At 29.7% G+C, this 23,496-nt stretch overlaps 2 protein-coding genes across 2 annotated transcripts; one reads left to right on the forward strand and one right to left on the reverse strand.

Annotated features, from left to right (window-relative positions):
• The first annotated feature begins 1,045 nt into the window (after positions 1 to 1,045).
• On the forward strand, positions 1,046 to 8,096 carry LOC100815787 (uncharacterized). Its single transcript, XM_006581836.4, has 10 exons — positions 1,046 to 1,136; positions 1,262 to 1,313; positions 1,482 to 1,718; positions 4,199 to 4,375; positions 4,550 to 4,642; positions 5,430 to 5,612; positions 5,702 to 5,804; positions 5,884 to 6,066; positions 6,503 to 6,963; positions 7,296 to 8,096. Exons 3-10 carry the CDS (start codon positions 1,518 to 1,520, stop codon positions 7,941 to 7,943), a joined length of 2,049 nt encoding a protein of 682 aa, XP_006581899.1. The 5' UTR covers positions 1,046 to 1,136; positions 1,262 to 1,313; positions 1,482 to 1,517; the 3' UTR covers positions 7,944 to 8,096.
• Positions 8,097 to 13,134: 5,038 nt separating this feature from the next.
• On the reverse strand, positions 13,135 to 14,916 carry LOC100816323 (uncharacterized). Its single transcript, XM_006581838.4, has one exon. The coding sequence runs from the start codon at positions 14,559 to 14,561 to the stop codon at positions 13,581 to 13,583; it is 981 nt and encodes a 326-aa protein (XP_006581901.1). The 5' UTR covers positions 14,562 to 14,916; the 3' UTR covers positions 13,135 to 13,580.
• Between the last annotated feature and the right edge of the window lie 8,580 nt (positions 14,917 to 23,496).

The raw sequence follows: 23,496 nt of genomic DNA on the forward strand, positions 1-23,496 counted from the left end.
ATTTTACTGTTTTAGTCAATCAAAATTATTCATAAAAATACCAAAAATAAATCTCATTTCAAATATTCTATCAAAACAAGCTATTTTATCATGAATCTTTTTAAATTCCTTAAAAAAATCAATTCTCATGCTTAATTGCTCCATCCAAACACACTATAAGTGTTTGCAATTATTCAATTTACAGTTGTACACATTTCATGGTAATACCTTTAAATGCATATACCAAGATTGTTAAATACCCAGTAGATGACATAGTAAGTACGCAATTAATGTTGTAAGGTTGGAGAATATACTAGCATACAATCTTGTAATTTTTTTCAGGGGCGTGGGATCGACAAATAAATTAGGCATGACAACGAGACAGGGTGGGGACGAGTATGTGATGTCCCCATCCTCACTCCTCAAAACCCATTTCTATTCTTGACGAGTATAAAATATTTTCTCCATCCCTATTCTCGGCTTGTTATTTAATCAAATATTTTTTATTTTGCAAAAAACAAAAAAAATAATTTTAAGAAAAAAAATGAACAAAGCCAAATATATATTATTTATTCAAGGAACTCCAGTAAGTATAAAAGCCTTCATTATTTAGAAAGAATAGACATAAAGTATACAAAATAAAGGTAATTTAGTCATTATATGTGTCGGGTACAAGTGTGGTACATATTTGTCCCCATTTAAAGAAATCAAGTATTACCTGCTCCATCCCAATCAAAGTGGGTATTTCTTGTCAAAATTAGGGTGATGCCTGTGGATACAAGTTTTTTTGTCATGCCTAGAGTAAACTCAATAGGGGAGCGTAGATTTTGTGGATCATTCAAGGATTGGAACTCTAATCCCAAAATTTTCAATCATCCCAAATTCAAGAATTTCAAGTTGACTCTTACCCAATTTGGAAGAAAAAAAAATACTATAACTTTGGGCTTTTTTGGGTTGGGTTAGTATCGACCCAATTTGAAAATAAAAAAAGAACCCATGCACTCTAGGGTTCCAAATGCGAAATAGGACTATTAAAGACCCCTTTCTATTGCGCCGAACGAAATCCTCTTGCTCCACTCCACTTGATGCTGACACCGACAAGTGCGTATCTTCTTTTGTTGCTCGTTGCAAGCAAAAATCTTTCTTCCTCTTTGTAGGTTGGTGTTGTTTGGTGATCTTTTACCTTTTTTTTCGATCCTTGAGTTTGACAATGTTGTATGAAATGGACATGTAGGACTATCACATTGGCCAAGGATTTGATTTTCCTCTTATTTGTGTGCAGAATTAACAAATTGACTCCGCAATCTTGACTCGTTTATTTTAAATCTAATTAGGTATTGGTGTCCCATCTTTAATCTTAGATTCACCCAAATGAAATTGGCTAATTCTTTTTGTTTTCACAGATGTTGTTACTTATAAAAGGATATTTTAGTTTATCGGTTGTTTTAATTTACGTGTGACTGAAGTTAATGCTAAGATATTGTGTTTATATTGTTGTCTAGGTTTTTCTTGAGGTTTAAGTTATAATATCAGCAACTATGGATGATAAGCAAGAAAATTTGTTAACGTTGTCCTTGCCTAGCCAATTGGTATCAATTGATGAGGAACTATGGCGGATGGCTGAAGACAGGGTGCAAGAGATACTATGGACAATTGAACCAAATGTTTTATCTGAAGTGAACAGAAAGGATGTTATTGACTATGTTCAGAGGCTGATTAAAGGTTACTATGGAGCAAAGGTTAGAATACTTTGATCCAATCATCATATTTGTAAGTTTTTATTGTTGGAGTTAGTTTTTTACATTTGTGATTTTCTTTGTTTAATGAATTTGCTTTCTTGTCCTCATAATTAATTGGATGTTCTTGTACCATTTGATGCTTTAATTGATTTGTATATAATTATATCCATTTTGATGTATGCCAAAAATTTGTTTTTTAGAAATGATTGGTTGGAATTTATTTTCCTTTTTTTCCTATCATACTTTCCTTTTAAGAGCATTAGATTCGAATGTGATTTTATTATATATTCTATTGTCTTAACATGATTTTATAACCATGTTGTTGACTCTTGTATACTTCAACCATACCTTAAATGTGCAAAATGACACCTTCCCCCTATTGATTCAATATGTTTCCCCTTTTTTACATTTAGATATCTAAAAAAACCCATAAAAATTCAAATCATGTCATGGAAAATACTTGAATTTTGGAAAGAGTACCAAATCAGTGATAAGTAAGTATCGTCTCCACGAAAACTTGTGCAATAATTAGATAATTAATAGTAAATTAAATGGACTGTGAAGTTTAAAAGATTAAGTAACCAAACTTAAAGACAATTGCATAAAAATAAAAGAGAAAAGTAAGAGGAAATTGGTTGAGGAATTTCATCGAACACTTGGTATGTGTAGAAAATTGGGATGAAATCAATGAGAAAATCAACAAAATCTGACTTCATTGGGCTTCCTAACATGCAATCACTATGTATCCCTATTCACTTGAGCTTATGTTTTCATCAACCCATAATTTTATGACAACCTCAATTCCTTAAGCAAGAGGACCTAATTAAATTCCTTTATTATACTATCAATCCCTTGAATTAGCATGACAAAATGATTTGCATTAAGAAAAATTATTTATTGATGACTAAACCTCTTTACCCTATCCCTAGGCCCAATGAAAATTAGTTGTCTTCTATTGCAATCCAAAGGAATTTCCTACTTACATTTGAAATCATAAAATCATGTAAATAGGTTGATAAAGCCAAAACCAAACATTATTAAGAATGGAAGAGGAACAATAATAATGCTTTATTAAATAGAAACAATGTAACAGTTGCATGAAAGTAGGACCAATTACATTAAATCCCAATGAAAGATAAGTTAGTTGCTGGTAACCATGGGAGAAGAAGCTCTTGATGGAGAAACAATGGAAGATAAGTCCCTACACATCCAAGTCATCACAAGAGGGTTTAGTTGATAATAAATTTTCTCTCCTCAAGAGGTCTATTTAAAAACCCAAAAACAAGTAATAGGTCAAGCCCAACTGAAAATAAAATTAAAAATTCGTAAACAAACACTTCCCACACTAGTGTGGCTATGCCAACACAGGTGTGGTGTGGGAGGCCTGCTGGAAGATAAAATGCATGTCAGGTTCGCCCAAAAGAGTTTGACTACGCCCACAGAGGTGTGAGAGGCGTGCTAGAAGAGAAATCGATAGTTAGGAGCACCCACACTGGTGTAGCTGATTGTCACACCCTCGTGGCATCTGCTTCCTTCACTTTTTTTCAAGAACCTCATGGTTTCCATGCTAAGACAACTTTTCAAGCCCTTCATTCTTCCCCCAATGCTAGTGACAGTGCTCCAATTAAGATCCTCTCCAAATTGGTCCTTCAACAAATTCTCTCAAAACTAACAAAAATAAACAAGATCAAGTGTGGAAGGAAATAAAACTGAAATTTAAACTATGAAAGGCATTTATTCAAAACTTAACTATAAATCAACACAAAGTTCAAAAGCATAAGAGACATCACATAATTGTCCCAAAATGACTACAAAATGTAGGAATAAATGACAATTATTATAAAACCAGGTTATCATTTATAAGTCTTTTATGATCAATACAATCCTACTTTTGTAGATTGGCTTAGATTTCCCATGATGCGTTTTGTTTGCTTTCCATGTAGCCAATCTTACCTAGAGGAATAAGGCTTTGTTGTTGTTGTTTCCTTTACATTGTGAACTTCCTCTCACTTCGACAACCAGAAAAGAAAACTTTTTTTTTTCAAATCATATGAACTGATACTTCATAGAATCAAAAGCATGACTATACAAATTGTCCCCTTTCAGCCTAAAACTTACAGTCAGAATTCAAAAATATGTGCAACTTGTAGTCACCCCACGCCCACCCATTTGATAAATTTCATTTCTCCATACCATGAGAAGACGTATAGTTTTGAAAACACTGAAATGCCTGAATTGAATGATATTGAGTAAATTTTGCAAGTATTAATTGCTCTAGTGAACATTGTTGACTTCAAGAATTGGACACTATTTCTAGAAGGAAAAGGCTTCAATTCAAATTTTCAGATTTTTTTAAACCTTGATTGTCATTTTAAACTTAATTTTTTTTTACCGCCAATAACGAGTTGTTTTCATTATATTTATACCATTACAGTGGTGATCATAAACAAATGTTTTACCTCTTTGTGGATTACCTACAGGTCTTGCCATTCGGTTCTGTTCCACTAAAAACCTATCTTCCTGATGGAGATGTTGATTTGACAACTCTCATTCATGAAGATGCAGAGGAGGATTTGGCACAAGCAATATGCAATATACTTAAAAGTGGAGATGACTCTGAATACCAAGTAAAAGACATACAATATATACGCGCACAGGTTTAGAAATAAATTTTCTATTTAAACAACTATAATTATCTTCCTGAATTTTTATATTCAAAATCAACCATTTTGTGTTTGGCCTGATTAGGAAATAGTGTTTTATGTTCTCTTTATCAAATGATGTTTCAGCCTTATTCGACTCGCTTTTTATGTTTGGGTGATGAGTTGTAGGTCCGGCTAGTAAAATGTACAGTGAAAAATATAGCAGTTGATATCTCTTTCAATCAGATGGCTGGAATCTATACTCTACGCTTTTTGGAGCAGGTATTTATATAGTCAATATTTACACCTAATTGATGTTATTTGATTTCTACATACCATGTGCTTAATATCTATAAGCTCAAATCTCACTCTTTTGAAGGTTATGTATGCTTAAACTTGGTAGCTAAGTAGACCTTACCTATAGTTTTAATCGTGATCGTGAATACATGAAGTGTTAGAACTGTCACTTATATCAAAATTATATATTTATATATACGTATTGTTCTATTTTTGTGTTTCAGATGTCATGCTGACATTTTGGACTCATTTTCCAATTATATTTTTACATATCTATTTCGCTTCCCCTTTTTTTATCTACAATTCGTTCTGTACATTCTTTAGCTATCTTTCCTAAAGAGTAAAAAATAGTGTGACTGATTATGTAGGGAACATCATAAAGAAATTTTGTTTCTCCGGTCCATTAAGTCAACTTGCTCTTTAGTGACCTCAATATTGAGTTAATTAACACATTTCCATTCTCTTGCTTCATGCATTTTCTTGATAAATGATTGTTCAACACTATCTCTCTCTCTCTCTTTCTTTGCCCCCATAATGTATCTATATTAAGTTTTTTTTTCTTTTCAAAAACTTGTTGATCTTCATCCTTCTTACCAAATTCAAATTCATAATTCCATTTTCTAATGAAATTAATTATACAATTACTTTATTTTTTTATCACAAATATAAACTTTTTCCATATTTATGATTACATTCAATTTTTCTTTTTCAGTTTATATTTATATTAGGCTTTGCTAATTTTGTAAATTGGAGTTTGGAAACAAATTTTTAGGTTGACCAACTTGTTGGAAAGAACCATATTTTCAAACGCAGTATTATCTTAATCAAAGCTTGGTGCTATTACGATAGCCGACTACTTGGCGGACACTATGGCCTGTTATCAACATATGCAGTAGAAATATTAGTCTTGTATATTATCAATCGTTTTCATTCAGTAGTGCGTGGTCCTCTAGAGGTGAGTCACATATTCCATCAGTAATATTTTTGCAACCTTTTTTTTAATATACTTAAAGAATAAAACCATTGAACTGCTACTACTAGCAGGTGCTATACATATTTTTGGACTACTACAGCTCATTTGATTGGGACCATAATTATGTTAGTATATGGGGTCCAAAATCCTTATCCTCTCTTCCAGAAATTGTTGGTAAGTTTTGCAATGTGTAAGCAATTTCAGTATTTTCAATCTTCAGTCCTTGATATCCCAACTCCCTTGCTTGTTGCAGAGACACCAGAGTGTGATCAGGGTGAATTCTTGCTCCAAAAAGAGTTTCTTACAAATTACAAGAATATGTGCTCTTATCCAACAAGGGCATCTGAAACTTTGACCCATGAATTTCCTGTTAAGTTCATGAACATCTTGGATCCTTTAAGAAATGACAACAACCTAGGTCGTAGTGTGAGCATAGGTAATTTTTCCCGCTAAAAGTTTCATACTCATAATATGGTAACAAAAAAAATATCAATTGATTATGTTGAATATATATGGTACTTCAATTGTTTGAGCTCTCATTCTTCATAATGATTAAAGAACTTGTGAAATTTATGTCAATCCTACTCTTATCCCGTGGAAAGTTTTTATAGGTTATATATATATATGGTTTAAGAACATCTACAAGTTCACTACAACTCAACATACTGGTGAAAAATGCATCAATGTTTACTCAAATATTGTTATAGATATTGATATTTGATATGCTCCCACGACGACTTTTAATTTTTATATGATGCTTACATAGTTAGAGATTGTGTTGTTTCATGAGATTATTTCAAATTTGTAATGGTTACATTTTAAAATGCATAGTCCTATTCCACTCATTTGCCTATCTTTTTACTTACTTGCAGCCAGTCTACATCGATTAAGATTTGCTTTTGCCTACAGCGCTCAAAAGCTTAAGCAAATCTTCACACTTCCTGGAGAAAACATGGGTGCAGCACTAGAGAAGTTTTTCTTCAGCACTTTGGAAAGGAATGGAAAAGGAGAAAGGGCAGATGTTGGGGTTCCGGTTGCTCCATTTGGTACTGGAAGATTCGAAGAGCCTGTCCTTAATGGAGATTGTGAAAATTACTGTGGTGGCTCACAATATGTTCAGTTGTATCATAATTATGCCATGCCAGTAATTGTAGATTCCAGTTCTCTAGCTTTGCCTGATGATATCCTTGCATCATCAACGCAGCAAAACTGGAGTCTGTTTTATCATGGTGGTACCGATGTATATATCCCGAGACATACACTCTATCATCCAACTTACAACCTTGAAGGAGGAGGGAAATCACGTGGAACAGGCACATACATACCTGACTTGGTATATTGTCTTTTTTCTCAAACTTTATTTATTTAGGCCATTTTTGGATAAATTTTCCATAAACAGCATTTGTAGAAAATAAAATAAGAAGGTAAAATGAATGGAACTTCTCACATGAACTAAAATTAACTTATGTACTTAACTTTGTAGAAGTTCTTTTGATTTAACTTCTCTAAAAACTAAGGTACATAAGTTTATTATAACATATGGAGAAGCTCAATGTATTTTACCTTATTTTCTTTTTCTATTAGTGTTTGTGGAGAAGTTTATCAAAATAGGACTTGTATTATGATAACACACTATATCATTCCCAAAATGGTTTAATCTTTCAGAATTACAATTCCTACTGGGATATGAGCACCAAGGCACCTAGGCCAAGGAGATTTCCTTCTTCAAAGCACAATGCATTTCCCAGATCACGTCTGAAAAAGAAACAAGTGGAAGAGGTTCATTCTGAGATAGACATAAATGCTAATTCAGATTCAAGGTTGTTTGAGTTCTTAAATGAAGATTTCCCCGTTCTTCCATGCAATTCCAAGGCTATACCGCCAACACAAGCCGAAGAGTCTACGCCATTAGAAAAGTTTCATTCTGAGACAGACATGGATGGTACTTCTCGGTCATTTGAGTTCTCAAATGAAGATTTCCCCCTTCTTCCAAAGGTTTGTTCTGAGACACACATGGATGGTAATTCAAGGTCATTTGGGCTTTCAAAGAAAGATTCCCCCCTTCTTCAAAGCGCTCGCAAGACCATCCTGTCAGGGTCTGCTAATTTAACTAAGCAAGCCAAGAGTTTCCCATTCTCTAAAGTGTCTAAACTGAAAAATATTGAGTTTGGAACTTTCAAGAAATCACAATCATTGACAGAACCAAGTGTGTCAACAAAGGATGAGAAAGAAGATTCCGATATTTCATTATCTAAAAAAAACTGTGCTTGTATTTTCGAAGGTGGCGATAGAGAGGAAAGATTAATCTCTTGAAAGCAATGAAAAGATGGATCAACAATGTTAACATAGATATTTTGAGGGATATTAAGGATGTGTGTGTGTGTTTGTTTAAGAGAGACTGGTTGCTAGTGATAGCCTCAAACTTCTAGGAACATAATGATATCTTGAACTTGTACATTTGTTTAAGTTAAATCTTTTAATCATGTATGGGTCAGATCTTATGGATATATTTGGAATTGGCAATACAAAATAGAACAAAACAGATCAAATATAAATATAATGAGATAGAATGTGTTTTATTAGAATGGAATAAAAATGTCAGTTTAAATATTTTGTATTGAAGTCATTTAGAAAAAGAAAATAATAGAATGGGTTATAATATTTAACTTTTATATAATCGTTACTTTAAAAATATTTTCTCTTTGATTTATTTTTTCTCCTTATTTTTAAAAAAAGATCTTTTCAAAGAAAATAAAAGTTTGTAAGGAAATAATTTTAATAAAAATGTTTTACAGCTGAAAAAATATTTACAGCACAAAATAATTAATTAGAGTATTAGCAACACATTCTTGTATATTCCTTCTAACATATATCTTATTATTGGATAAAATTTATTAAAAATTATAAAATTAAGAAAGTCATTAGATATAGATGAGAAGTGTAATCCATTAAAATTTGAAATTTTTAATAAATTTCTACCAATGATGTGTTAACAAAGTAGGTTACTAACATTTAAAAAAACAATGTTGTAAGAAAATAACTCTTTTATTAAGTTTCTTTGATATGTTTTGTATGAAAATGATTTACTTTCATTTTATTTTGTAATTAATTTTAAAAAAAATCTATATAACAAAGAAATTTAAAATCAAATTATTTTTTTAAGAACCTCAAAGAGAAAGAATTTAAGTTCAAATTTAAAATCAAATATTAACACTGACAGTATATTTGACAACATATCTTATTTAGTTTTAAAACCAAATTAAAAAATAATATTGACTCTTTGACTACTTTCTAATGTTTGATATTTCTAATAATAATCATCAATACACACAAGTAGATTTATACATGGATGATATTCATATATATAAATTTGTGTTGGTAACCAAAGGGGTCTAACTCAATCCCTAGTATCTATTTTTTATTCCTATAGACAAAAAAATAAATTGTGTTGGTAATACTTATATTGTAAATTAACTTTCTTTATTTTAAATTATGAAAGCAATATATAGATAAAGAAGAAAGATCAAATTACATCAATGTAACTTAAATAATTATTACATTATCTTATAATTTGATATAAAATGTTATTTTCATCAATTCAATCATTGAATTCACTACTTCAAAATATGTATTTATCATCCTATGTTAATATCGGTTTCTTAAAATAAATATATATATATATATATATATAATAGAAGTGTTTATATAATATCATATGTTTAAATGAGAAATAAAACATGGGATGATTTACAAAATATGAAATAGTTCGCTGTTTATTTAAGTGTTTGAGTAGCTTTCTAATATCAACTATCAAACGCCAATAGAAAACCCTTTTTGTTAAAAAAAATATAATCATGGAATTTCAAAAATAAAAAAATGATATTTGGGTGATATTACATTATGTGAAAAAAATTAAATTATATACTTTAACATTTTATGAATAAAGACTAAATTATTCCTAAAAAGGAATAAAGACTAAAATGCTATGAAATTATAAAATTCAATAACTAAGTCAATATAGAAGGACTAATTTAGCATAAAATTAATAAAATTTGAATTATAAGCATGTAACTTTTTAATAATAAAATTAACAATGACTTTCGAAAATTATTTATTTAATCTTATGTTAATTTTCACATTTAATTATTGTTATGTCTGATATATAAAATTTATCTAAGTTATAAAATTTATAGAATTGTGATGAATTATCTCGGAAAAAAATGAAAAGTGTATTAAAGAATGATCAACATTATGAAATAAAATCTGAGAAGTTATATCCGTCATCGAAAGAATTCATTTGGATAGAAATTAACATTTTTATTAAAGCATGCCGACATTTAAAAGCACTTAGAAGCATGACAGTTCAAAATTTGAAATATCAGTTCAAGTAGTTATGGAAAAAGTTATACAAAATTATCAAATAACATTAGATATATGTATTTAGAAATACTATTGTATATGTGTTAAAATCATAGAATTTGACCATTAGTGTTAGAAATTTATAAATAAGATCTTTGACTACCAATTTTTCGGTGGATTGGATTATTATTATTGAATTCCTCAAACACCAGCACGTTGCACATCAAAATTGACTACTGGTCCAGAGAGTCATAATGTATGCATTCATTCTCACTTTTATAAATTCACGTTTCTTTATTTTAGTGTATTTTTCTAAATCCTTTACTTTTTTTCAATTTTTATTTCTTCTCGAAACCTTTACTATTTCAATCTCTACTTCTAGTTATTATTAGAATTGCTATTGAAATTAACTTTTGAATCCAAAACACTATTATAAAATTTACTTAAAAATTATCTTACAAACCACTATATGACACAACTATAATTACCTATGGTTATCTTTATCAAAATTACTATCTATCACCATATGTAATACATATTAGACAATTATTTGATAAGTTGAAAATTATTAACTTACTTGTTTGATTAAAAAAAAATTACAATCGAGAATCAATTTTATGTCTCATCTTTAAATATTTATTTGTTAATAGAATCATTTAGTAAAAATTTATCCTTTTATAATCATAAACTATATTTGAAGATCGAATAAATATAATTTTTACGATTAACAGTCATTAAATTTCTTATATTTCTATATAAATGTTATTTCTAATTTTGTGATTTATTTTTGAAAACCCATATATAGATTTGTGATTGCCAAGCTTTCTTTTTGCCACACACGCTGTATTCCTCCAGCCAAATTAATAGCAAGGCTATGAAATCATTCAATCTCCCTATCACCCCACAATGCCCCACACGCGTGAAGCTTTATTTCTCTTCTTTTGGTTTCTTGAATACATAACAACTGAACTTCTTCTTTGACCACCACCTGCTTGATAAACTTCCATTTTATTCTCCCTGTAACCCCCTCACATCATATGATAATATATTCATTGATGAGCTTGCTTACCTACTTGGTTTTTTCCATCTGCCTTCAGTTTTGTTTCCTTCTTATCCCTTTCTTCCATGGACACAAATTTTGAAACAATATTCTCTTCCTAGCCTTCAAATGTCACTCCAAAGCTCTCCCTAGTTCCCATAGTTTCTATGCTTCAATAGTTTCATTCCTTAACAAAAGTATTTTGTTGCAGTTGTGAATATTTTCATCTGATAAAATGTTACTTAATGAGATACTTTCGAATTTGCGAGGTGACCTAACTGTATTAATCATTTGTTTGGTTTCGTTTATTGGATCAATTTTAATGTACTCTTCAAAAGTTGTGGCCACTTGTCTAAAGCATTTATTTCCCCACAAGTACAATGATATCCTTCGGCATGAGCCATGTAAGTTTGTTTCTAGGTGTAATACTTGGCTCCCATCTTTGGGTATTGAGTGAAATAATGTTAGGAATCTATCATTCTTCACATTCTTCTTCTCCCATTGAAGTGAGAAAATAATACTTGCTCATTCTCTTTTATAAGCAAAAAACTCAAATTATTTATTCTTAACTATTTTTTGTCAGATTAGATTAAAAATACTCTTCATTTAATACAAAATTTGTGTTTAATATCAAGTTCCAATAATGAAGTAAGTTAATATTTTAATATATGTAAAAAAAATTATATAAAAGAGAACGAAGAAAGTAGGAAAAAAAAACATCGTTACAAAAAGGAGCTCTAAGCGTACTTCAAATTTTTATAGTTTCTATAAGAACATATTTAATGGAAGAATCTATTTTGGATTCTAGGACCACTTTCATGATGACAAATAGGAGACAATAATTTTTGTTATTTTTTGCTCTAGTAGTAAAACCCAAGTTGAGTTCTTGAATTTTACTTGCATAAAAAAAGAAAAACAAAACAAAACTTTTCTTTTCTCTCAAATGATATTAAAAAAAACAATATTTGTTGGAAAAAAAAGTTCTTAGGAGTTCTTCTTCTAGAACCCAACCTTTAGCATGAAAAACTTAAGTAAAAATAATGGCAGACCTCATGGATATATAGGAATTCTTGAGCTCAAGAATCTAATTCAAGAATCTCTGTTAAAACATCTTTAGTGAAAAAATTTATTTTAGATTCTTAGATTATTTTTTGTGAATTTCATGATGTCATATAAGATACAAAAACTTTTGTCATTTTTTATTCTAGTAGTAAAACCTAATTTGGGTTCTTGAATTTTACTTGCACAAAAAATCCTCTTTTCTCCCTCACTTACATTAAAAACAATATTTTTTGAAGAAAAAATGAGTTTTTAATAATTTTTTTCCCTAGAATCTAACCTATAATGATAAATATGATACAGAGTCAAGAATCTCATTTAACAATTGTCAAATGAAAAAGTAATTGTATACAAAGTTCGGCTTCAAAATGACGAAACTTTCAATAATCAATAATAAAATAGAAAAATGAAATAGATGCTGAAATTGTCTAAAAAAAACTTTTCAAAGTTCAGCTTAAAAAAACAATTGAATTGCTTTATGACGAAACATTAGAAAAAAAAATGTGTAAAAGATTATAAACTATTTTGTAATAACTTACGAAAGATATTTGCATAAAATTTCCAAAAAGGATAGTAAACCATCAAAAGGCGAGCCATAATTTTATCGATACATATTAAGCATAAAAATATGTAAGTTTTTCACAATATTTTTAATTAGATCAAATTTATGAGCAATTTCTTGAATGTTTTTAATTAAAGTTAAATTTTATTTCAAAATTAACACAATAAAAATTTAACATTTTCTACCCAAGAAAAAGAGTAAAACACAACATTCAAAATCAATATTAAATATTAAATTAAAATATATTTTTAATTGAAACTAAATTTTTCCTTGCTTATCAGCCTTCCATACTATCGTACCCTATGGGATTTTACCTTCTTGTGCTTTTAAATTTCTATATCGATCGCCGCCATCAAACACCCGTTCTTCACGGGAACTTAGTCACATGGAAGAGCCTTTCATGGGCAAATACAGACATTCAGTTCAATAATCTAATGTCTATATATATTTATGTTATATAAGCTTTACATAACATGCACCATTAATTAGTTGATAAATATTTATAGAAAAAAAAAACATATATTACATATACATAGTTCGCTTCTCAAGATCAGATCGAGAGAGATAAAGAATTTCCAAAGCAGTAGATGACAGATGTAGAATGACGTGGAAGCATGGAGAATTATTGGGCATGTGTGTGCGATTCAATCCGTTTTTGTCCATTTATGCGCGCCATTGTTCAACCCCAGCTGTAACTAACTCTCTGGGCCTCACCACCCTTCTCAATCCAAATCTCTCTCTCTTTCTTTCATGTCCCAAACCATTCTCAACGTCATCATCATTACCATTGCATTCTTTCTCCATAACTTGAAGAGCCACCAAGTCATTTCCCATCGTTATTTTTCCCCTTAGATGATACAATAAGTCCATCACAATATTAATAATAATACCGTTACGCTGACACCATGGCACGATCCTTTTTCTTCAATTTTCACTGCTCAACCTTCCAAGCATATAGAAACAAGCAAAACTCTGAAGACTCGCTGACACTGAACCCTTCCAGCGACCCAGAACTCCCCGTTTGAGTAGATAACGGTGTGGATGATGATGACAACGGTGGTGAAGATGATGAAATTGAATGCGATGATGACAGAGAAATATTGGATGATGACAAAACAGGCTTAAAAATAAACAAAGCATGTTTCAAACCAGGACTAAAGAGCCAATCGTGAACATCCCAATACACCTCCACTCTCATCTTGTTGAGATGAATCGACTCGTTCCCTCTAAACTTCCATTGCAAGCGCTTCACGTGGATCACCACGTGCCCATCTAATTTTATCTCCATCTCTGGCTGAATCTTATCTCCATCTCCTCCAATGTTGTTGTTGCTCTTGTTCTTGCACTCTATTGAGATCTCATGGCACCTACCTTTTTCGTGAAACCTGGCTCTTGTAGAGAACTTTCTCTTCCCAAAAATGTGTTCTTTTTTCGAAACCAAAATTGGGTCAATAAGCGCTGGTCTGCACCCGGTTCTTCTGTAAGCTTCTTTTTTCAAATCACCGATCAGAAGCACGACCTCTTTGTCGCACACCACGGCAACGTAGTACTCCGAGGTTGGTTCTGTCTCGCCGTGGAATTTCGCGGCTTTAAGGTCCCAGAAAACGTCAACGGCTTTGTCACCGTGTACGATAAAGTGCTTGGAACCTTGTTTTCTCCAAAAGTACCATGGTTTCAGCTCCACCTTGCAGCAGTATTGGGCCTCTCCTTCTGGGCCTTCCACTGATACTGAAAGCCCATGGAGCATCACGTTTTTGCACCATGTGATGGTGATCAAGCGGCACTGGTCAGCAATCTTTGTTCTGTACAGGGACATGTGCACGCTCTGGCCTAAACGAGTCACGGTTGTGTGATCATCACTTGACTTCAGAGCAGAAGAGAAGCATGCTGGAATCCCAATTGCGTCTTGCATTGTCGCTATAGCTCTCAGAGAGATCACAAGTATTCTCTACAGAAGAAGAGGGACAATCTTACTTGAGGCAGATAGATCAATAACAAATGTTGTTGATGTTGAGTCAGTTACCTATCATGAGGAGAGGGATGAGAGTGGATTGGGTGGGGGTGGGGGAAGTGAGAGATGAGTGAATGAGAGAGATCTCACTTCTGAGTGACAAGCTGTGTGTGAACGCAAGGTGGTGCCAGAAGTGTTTTAATGGGGTTTGGAAAAGAAAAGTTATATATTTCCAAACCGGCTGGCATATGGCCTGGCACTGAGTGAGAGTTAATGAAGAAACAACCCTTTTAATATTATGCACAACTTTCAATAATCTCTCTTACCTGTGGCCTCTTTAAATTTTATTTTACATCCAACCTCAATAATCGGTAGTTTCATAAAAAAAAAAATTAATGGCTGACATACTAGTTTTCAATTAATTAAATGAGTTTAATTCACAAAATATAATAATTATCATAAAAGTCAAATATATTAATGATATATTATGGATTGTGATTGGATGACAGTTTTATAATATAATCTTTTTTCTTTAATTAAATTAAAAAAATACATTTAACTTTTGATAATGAGCATTACAAAGATATATTAGGTTTTTAAAGAAATTAATATATATAATACTTAAATTTACAAGGAATGTTAATGATAGTTTCTCTAACACTCTTTTTCAAATATTCTTTTGTGACTGTGATTGGTTAAAATTTATTAAAAATTATTAATTTTTTTAAGTTTCGTTTCTCATTTATTAATTAAGAGAAATATTAATTGAGAAAAAAAAATTATCAAAATTGATAAGTTTCAATAAATTCTAATTAATCACATATAATATCTAAAATAGATTATTGGTAGCATTGTTTAATTAATATAACTGATATTTCGTAGTTTTAGTAATTGTTTATGTTCGACAAGACATTTTAATTAGTTTTTAGCTTTTTTTACCGGCTAAAAAACTTATTTGATTGTTTGATAATTAATTTTTTTAATAGTTTATAGCGTTTTTTGAAATGTTACTTAAAGTAACGTTTTTTAAAATGATAATTTTTAATTTTTTATATTTTCTTTCACTTTCAAATAAATCATGATTTTATTGTTTTTTTTGTTATTTTACATTTTTTAAATAAATAATTAATTTTATCAAACACTTTTAATTTAATAACATAATTTTTTAATTTTTAATTAACTTTTTAACTTTCAGCTAATTTTTTAATTAATTTTATCAAACATAGTCATTATAATAAAAAAATTACATATAAAATTTTTTTAATAGGTTCAATTATTCATTTAATCTTTATTATTATAATAATTTTCTCTTTTAACCCATATAGATTGGAACATTCAATTTTGATCCTCCTCATCAAGTGTCAACAAGCATTATTTGAAATGAACATAAATTTAAATGAGCCATATCATGTTTATTTCAAAGAGCTTTATTTCAAAGAGCATTAGTTAACACTTGACAATAATAACTAAAAAAAAGATAAAAAATAATAACTATTAGGATCAAATGAGATTTTATAGACTATCTTGATTAAAAAGGAAAGTTGTTACAAATTATATCATGACAACCCTCCTAGGTATTTTTATCAATGAAGCCTTGCCTGATAAAGTCACTTGGAACCACTCCTTCTCGGGGGGGAATATGACACCAAATCCGAATACAGTTCTTCTTCTTCTTCTTAGATTTGGAGCAGTATCGATCCATCTCCAACAGCCTCATAATTTCTTCACCATGGACGCATGCTGCTGGCTTCAATATCACATTCAAGGAAAGAACCAACTGTTGTTTGCAATAACTTTTTGGTTCATTTGGCGGGATCAGAATGAAGTTGTCTTCAACGACAACAATTAGACGCTTTGGTTTATAAACAAACAGATCATGACCTTGCTGACTGTTTTGACTAGCAACATCAATGACGCTTTCAATCAACCAACTCTCTTGTTCGTCAAATGGAATCCTCCTCCTCCTTCAGTGATCAAGATTAATGTTGATGATAGCTCCTTTGGGAATCCAGAAGACTCGGGTTTTGGCGGCTTGCTCAAAGATCATTTGGGTACGTAATTGGCTAACTGATTATTTTGGTTCTTGTTGTTACAGCTCAAACATGACGGGAGAGCTCTTTGATATTTATTATGGCATCAAACTAGTTAGGGAGCTCGGTTACCCAGTAGTTATTTGTGAATCTGATTCAAAGATGACTCTTCAGTTTATCAAAGACGGAGTTGCAGATCATCACCCTCATGCTTCTGCATTCATGCTATTCGTGGGTTACAACAGCTTACTTGGTATGTGTCTTTTCAGCACACCATTAGAGAAGGAAATTACGTTGTTGATGCTTTAGCTAAATGAGGAGCCAAATCTATCACAACCTATATTGTGTTTGATTCTTGTGCTACTGATGTCCGCCCTTTGCTATTGTTGGGATTCTTTCTTAATTGGAGAGGTTCTAGAAAATTCTGGAGCTTTTTGGAAAAGTGTAAAATTTTTTAGAATGTCTTGGAGAACTCTAGAGTAGTGTAGAACTCTCTAGAAGCTTGTGGAAGAATGTGGAAACCTCTGAAATATTCTAGGAATGTGTGGAACCTTATGGAACCTTGTGAAAAAGTATGGAAGAAAGTAGAAGAGTGTAGAGACTCCTAGAATGTGTGGAGCATTCTAGAGAATTAGTCTCCACCCTAGGATACAAGTAATCTCCACCATTCATTGTGGAGGTGGAGTAGTATAAATAAGGGTAGGAGCCTTCATTCCTATCCATCCAAGACAAGAGTGAATCCACTTATTAGAGTGAGAAAGAGCCTCTTTGAGAGAGAAGATAAATAGTTTGGGAAGTCTCTATCCTCAAGCTTGAGTGAGTCACCATAGAGTGAGTCAATTTTGTAAACACATTTTTGTAACCCTACTATCATTTTGTATAGTGGAAGAATCTCCATATTGAAAAATTATAATCGTGTGCTCTCATTACTACCTTTAATTACTAAGTGTCTATCTTATCACGAAGCGGGAAAATCCAAGTTTTCTCAACAGTTATTAGCCGACACAACGGGAACCTTGTACCCTTGTTTTTAGTTTTTGCCTTTTTTTCTTTCTTACCAATGAAAAAAACCTTATTAATATTAATGTATTCCACCATGTTGTCAAAAACAAAATTAATGTATCCACCATCAAATTTATCCTTCTTGTTTTTTTTTTACAAATCATATATATCATTAAAAAGGTAAATAATTTTTTTCGAGATGGATAACATTATTTCTTTATTATGTGGGACGAAAGTATAACTCTTAGTGTCTATGTGGATCAGGTTAGAAAATTTGTTTCAGTAAACTTTGATTTTTAAAAAAATTATTTTGATTAAAATTATATTTAAAGTGATATAGCTTTATTTGAATTTTTATAGAATTAAGTTAATGGTAAAATTTAATATATTTTTCATATAAGTTAAAAGCTACTAATTCAAATTAAATTGCTTCAGCTATAATAATTTTGAACCCAAGATTATTTTTTAAAATTAAAAATCAAACATGTAAAGATTCACTTGAAATAACTCATTTCAACGTGATTTTAGAGAAGATAATATCAAATCAAATATGGACTTAATATTTAAATTGAAATAACCGCATGTTAGGTGTCCAATTTTTCTTATCTATTTTATTTTGGTTAAATTAACCTTTTATTAATTTTATAAAGCCTTTTTGTTTTTTCGAAACCTAGGTACCGATTTTGATTGGGCATATTTAAAAGTGCGTATTTCTAGACAGAGTTAGAAGCAGGGATGCCGTTTTGCTATTTTTTTTTTTTTGTTAAAGTAACCCAACTTGACCCAACCTTAATAAGGTTGGATTTGGTTGTGTGGTAGACTTGACTAATTAAAATAGTAATTTATTCTAAAAATTCTTTAAAAAAAATAGAATTTTAAAAAATAAGAAAAATCCCAATCTCTATAAACATTAGTTAAACGGTGTCTTAATTTATTTTAGAATATTTATTTGTGACGAATTGATGATGAAAATGGTTAGAAAAAAAATTTGATGATGAAAATCAATGATGATAAACATACTCAAATAATGTAATTAGTTGAATAAGTTCAAGATAGTTTCAATCATACAACCCTTCATAAGGACAACCAATGATAGATAGGTCTTTTCTATACTTTTTAATGAATATATATAAGTATTGAAATATAAGGGCAGTATTTTTTTACAATTGTCTATTATCCTATCTAATTTTTTAAAAATAAGAGAAAAATGTTTCATTGTTACTTAAAGTTCAAAACCTTCTAAAAAGAAGGGAAGGGAGTAAGATTTCATTATAACTTAATGTTCAGATCATTTTATTTTTTGTTAGTAGACAAAAATTAATCATCAATATAAACCAATATCATAATATAAAAAATATTATAAAAAGAAAAAAGTACATTATGTCTTCAATAAATATATTTTTATTGCTAGTTTATCCTATTAATTATTTTGGTGTCTTGATTATTATATATATGATCCATTAATGTTAAAATTTTATTCATGATTAAGATATTATACATTAGAATGAAAGCACTTAATATTGTATCAGCTTTGTGCTGCCCCAAATTAATGCTTGTAACCTAACATTTTCTTTTATTAAGTTTTATCCCGACCATTACAACCTTTACTTGAAAGAAGAGTGGTAAGATCAAGAAATCAAAGAATGGTAATTGTGGAGAAAATCTGACGAATCCATTGATATGATTGCAGTTGTAGATCTGATCTCAAATGGAGTAATGGTCTAATTCAGCTTTTTACGTCAAGACAAAAGGGTCTTTTGTTTCAGGTCATCAATTAGCCCTCAAATTAAGAAAGGGGAAGGGGGTTATCTTTATATATATTCTAGTGACTGTTGATTGAATTTGACCTTAGCCTTAACTTATGATAACTGTCCACATGCAATTGGATAACATTTCAACTTTTTCAAACATTATAGCCGCAACCAGTTTCGCCCACAAAAGAAGTGAACGAAAGACAAAAGAAGATTTTACATGGTAAGTAGGGAGGCATGTGTAAGTGTAGCATCAGAATAATATTTTTAGCATTAATTTTATTTGAGAAACCCTTGTTACAGAATGAACAATGCTACAATAATGTTGAATTAAATATGTTTTTATTCTTACAGCGTATTTTTTTTCTTGTAAAATAACTTTTTTGAAATATTCCTTGTAAGATTAATTTATTTTTTATTTTGATTCTTATTATTTTGTTTTATTATATATATATATATTATTTTAGACCTTATAATATTTTATTTATGTTACTCCCTTTGGAAAAAAAGGACTAAGAGAAAAAATTATTTATATATTATGATGTCAAAAATGAAAGATAAGTATATTATAAGGACTAAAATAAAATAATTACTCATTAAAAACATTAAGACTAAAAAAATTACAAGGAATATTTAAAAATAATATTTTATAAAAACAGAAGAAAAAAATAGTATATTACATAGAACTAAAATATTAAGCTTACAATATTTTATAGTTTTGGCAGTTTGGCACCATGTAAGTTTTACTAGCTTACAATATGTGCAAGGTGTTTACGGTACATATGTAAGTTACTGCCAAACACAACGATTTAAGGTTGGGTCACATATATTATGATGTCAGCATGACATTGTAATTAATTTGGTATGCTTACTTATTCTTAAAGTTGACAGTTAAAACTTAGAAAAACTAAAATCATATAATTATAATACGAAAAAATAAAAGATATAATTAATTCTTAAATAAATATATGAGTTGAGGTGATGTAGTAAGAAAAATATAAAATATGAAAATTATAATATATTCTCTCTTAGATATAAATAATTTAGAATAATTATACTAAATGAAAGTGTTTTTAGAAGCAATTTTTTAACAAGAGTAGTTTATTTAAAATTTCTCCGGCTAGCATGTTTATAAAAGTTTGTTTGATATTTGATCTCTTTCAATTTATTATTTTTGTTTTTATTTTAAATTGAATTTAAATATTTATATTAAACAAATTATCAATAATTAAAATAATTGTATATCACAATATAAATTTTTCATTATAAATCTAAAATATAATTTATATGATTAAAACTATTTATTTATTATAAATTTTAATTATATAAAATAACATTTATTTTATTCACATGCTTGTGCTGATAAAAAAGAAAAAAAAGTAAAATGCTAGTGTGACCCCCTTAAGCAAGATAAGACATGACTATGCCTTGAAATGGATCTTAGAAGGGCATATATGTGCATATAAATTAATTAGCATTGAAAACACGACGGTCTATGTCAACCAAAACGTTTCAATGATTTCCGATGGCCTATTAATATAACCTTTATAGTTTTCATTCTACTTTCTAATTACAAATATCAGCAAATGAAAAATATGACATGTGAATTTCCATACTAGCAAAACTTATTAATAATTTTGCATAATTTAGTTTAATATTATAAATTTAGATACTCAAGCAATGCTAAATGATTGTTTTTTTTTAAAGAGTTGCCCCTTTTTTTAATTTTATCACACATTTTTTCTTGTATTAAGTGTACCTACTCAAGGATTCTAGGTACTTTTTTCCGTTAATGCCGCAATAAATTCTCTTATTTATCCTTTGTGTTTGATTTTTCTCATTCTCAAGATAAGCAGAAAATTTTCTCTAAACACACTTCTATGCTTAAGTCAACATGATGTTATAATAAATAAAAAATGAAAAAGAAAAATATAAATAGAGTGTCTAATTTCATAGAATTAATTCGTTTTATGCATAAACTTTTGGGCTTTAAGGTTAATGCGTCTTATCTCTTGATTAAGGAAGAACTAATCAAGATTATCTGATAATAAACATAGTTGATGGTGAGATAAAATAAGATAATAACTTTCTTTACTTTTATTTAGTTTTCCTTATCAAGGACTCTCGACATGGGGGGTTGGGGGGTTGACCAAAGAATCTCAATTATCCACGTACATTAAGTATTTTATTTTATAATGTAACTCTTCTAAAATATTTTAGGGATCTAAATAAGAAATTATAATTATTAATTGAAAAACTACCACTTGAGGTTATAGTTAAATGCATGTAGATATATAATATAAGTTTAATAATTTTTTACAGTAATTTTACATTATCAATATGACCTACTTTCTCATATAATAAATTAGGTAATTATTTGAATTTAACTATTAATTTTTATTTTTAAACAATTGCTATAACATCTTTAGTTTAGAGTTCAAGTCTTATTATATATGTACATTTCGTAAATGAATTTATCTCTCAATAATCATTGAAAAACATAAAGATTTGTTTATATATATTGTTTGAAAGGCTTTGTTTTCTTTAAGTATATTATTGGTGTGAAGTATAATATTTATTAATTTTATTAATGACTAATTTTTGTTATAAAATTTGATTAATTATCTTTATTGAAGTTTATCCTTCTAATTAAATTACAATTTTCTATTTATAAAAATTGAATTCAAAATTTTATTAAGAGATTTAAATCAAGTTTCAATCAAATTAACGTAATGATGATATTTGAAAGGGTCTTTAACTATTATCATAAATTCGTTAAAGAAAACTATTATCATAAATAGAAAAATACAATTCCAATTGATGTTTATTTGTTTTTTTTTTGTCCGTGGATATCTATTTAAAGCCTATTTGGTTTTACGTTGAAAATTTGATTTTATATATATTTTTATATATTTAATTTCACATTAAAGAAAAATTTAAAATTGATATTAAATTGAAACAAATTTGAGTGATTTATGCATTAAATCTAAAATTTTGTATTGAACTTTATTTTTAACTTTATAATGCAAACACTTAAACATGAATCACATTATTTTAAAATTAATTATAACTAAAATCTATTTTACAAAATGAATTTTATTCAAAATTATTTTACCAACACTCATTCAAACACACACTTAATTCAATTCAATTGGCTAAGAAAAGTTAATGCAAGTGGATATGAAATATGTCAGTAGTCACAGCCCATGCAATAAGTACTCAGGAAATTCTGAATTCCTCTTGCTCCAGCCTCATAATTTCAGGCCCACTAATTCAGAAACGGAATATGGCTTCCAGCCATACTTGGGATCTGACAAAAAATAAAAGGCCATCCATCATTGGGACCACTGATGTTATGGGCCACATCATAATTTTTGCACGTTTAGCCTGGTCTGCTCAGGGCCCATGCCTCTCCAGTCTCCACAACGCATGCATAGGTCACACAATGTCTCAGTATTCTTTTGGCGTTCATCAAGTGTTGAACTTACGCTGCTTGACTAATACATGTCTTTTCACTAAGCAAAGTTCTCCTTTGGGGTAATTTTGGTTACATTTTTACTGATGGAACAATAAAAAGCTAGGCATTAAAGGGAGTCCATGTTTATGTGTTGAAGTATGTTGTCTTTTTACCCCTAAAGAGCCACTGATTTTCCATTACCATTAAATAATCAAGATTCATCTTAAAGTTGACTTGGAAGTTTGTATTTATTTATTTGTTAACAGGGGCGCCTAAAAGCCCCAAATCAAAGAAATAATGTCAACAAAAAACATAAGAAAAAAGGTACGCACATCATGGTCTATTAATTACTGCATGAGAACCCAATGTCTAAATCGGCCACGTTCATGTTTGGGCTGAATATGAATATTATGAATTGGCAATTGGGCTTACAGTTCAACCCATCACGAGTTAGGTCAATATAAAATACCTTATCTTTAAGAGGCCGTCATTGAATAAAGTCAACAGTATGGAACAAAGTTATTTTATCACTTCATAAGACAAAAAAAATGTATAATCACCGTCTTTTGGAAGCCTTAAGAGAATTCAACCTATCTCATAATCATATAAATGTAAGAAAAAAGATGTTCAAAAACACACATTACGAAATAAAAATA

This window comes from Glycine max, chromosome 6 (genome assembly GCF_000004515.6).
Source record: "Glycine max cultivar Williams 82 chromosome 6, Glycine_max_v4.0, whole genome shotgun sequence".
NCBI classification, from domain to species: domain Eukaryota; kingdom Viridiplantae; phylum Streptophyta; class Magnoliopsida; order Fabales; family Fabaceae; genus Glycine; species Glycine max.

Excerpts from the sequence above, each read along its gene's own strand:
- LOC100815787 (XM_006581836.4), top strand. The coding sequence starts at position 1,518 with ATGGATGATAAGCAAGAAAATTTGTTAACGTTGTCCTTGCCTAGCCAA. Across the intron at positions 5,613-5,701 it reads TAGTGCGTGGTCCTCTAGAG|GTGCTATACATATTTTTGGA; the intron begins GTGAGTCACATA and ends TACTACTAGCAG. Across the intron at positions 5,805-5,883 it reads CTCTCTTCCAGAAATTGTTG|AGACACCAGAGTGTGATCAG; the intron begins GTAAGTTTTGCA and ends TGCTTGTTGCAG.
- LOC100816323 (XM_006581838.4), bottom strand. The coding sequence starts at position 14,561 with ATGCAAGACGCAATTGGGATTCCAGCATGCTTCTCTTCTGCTCTGAAG.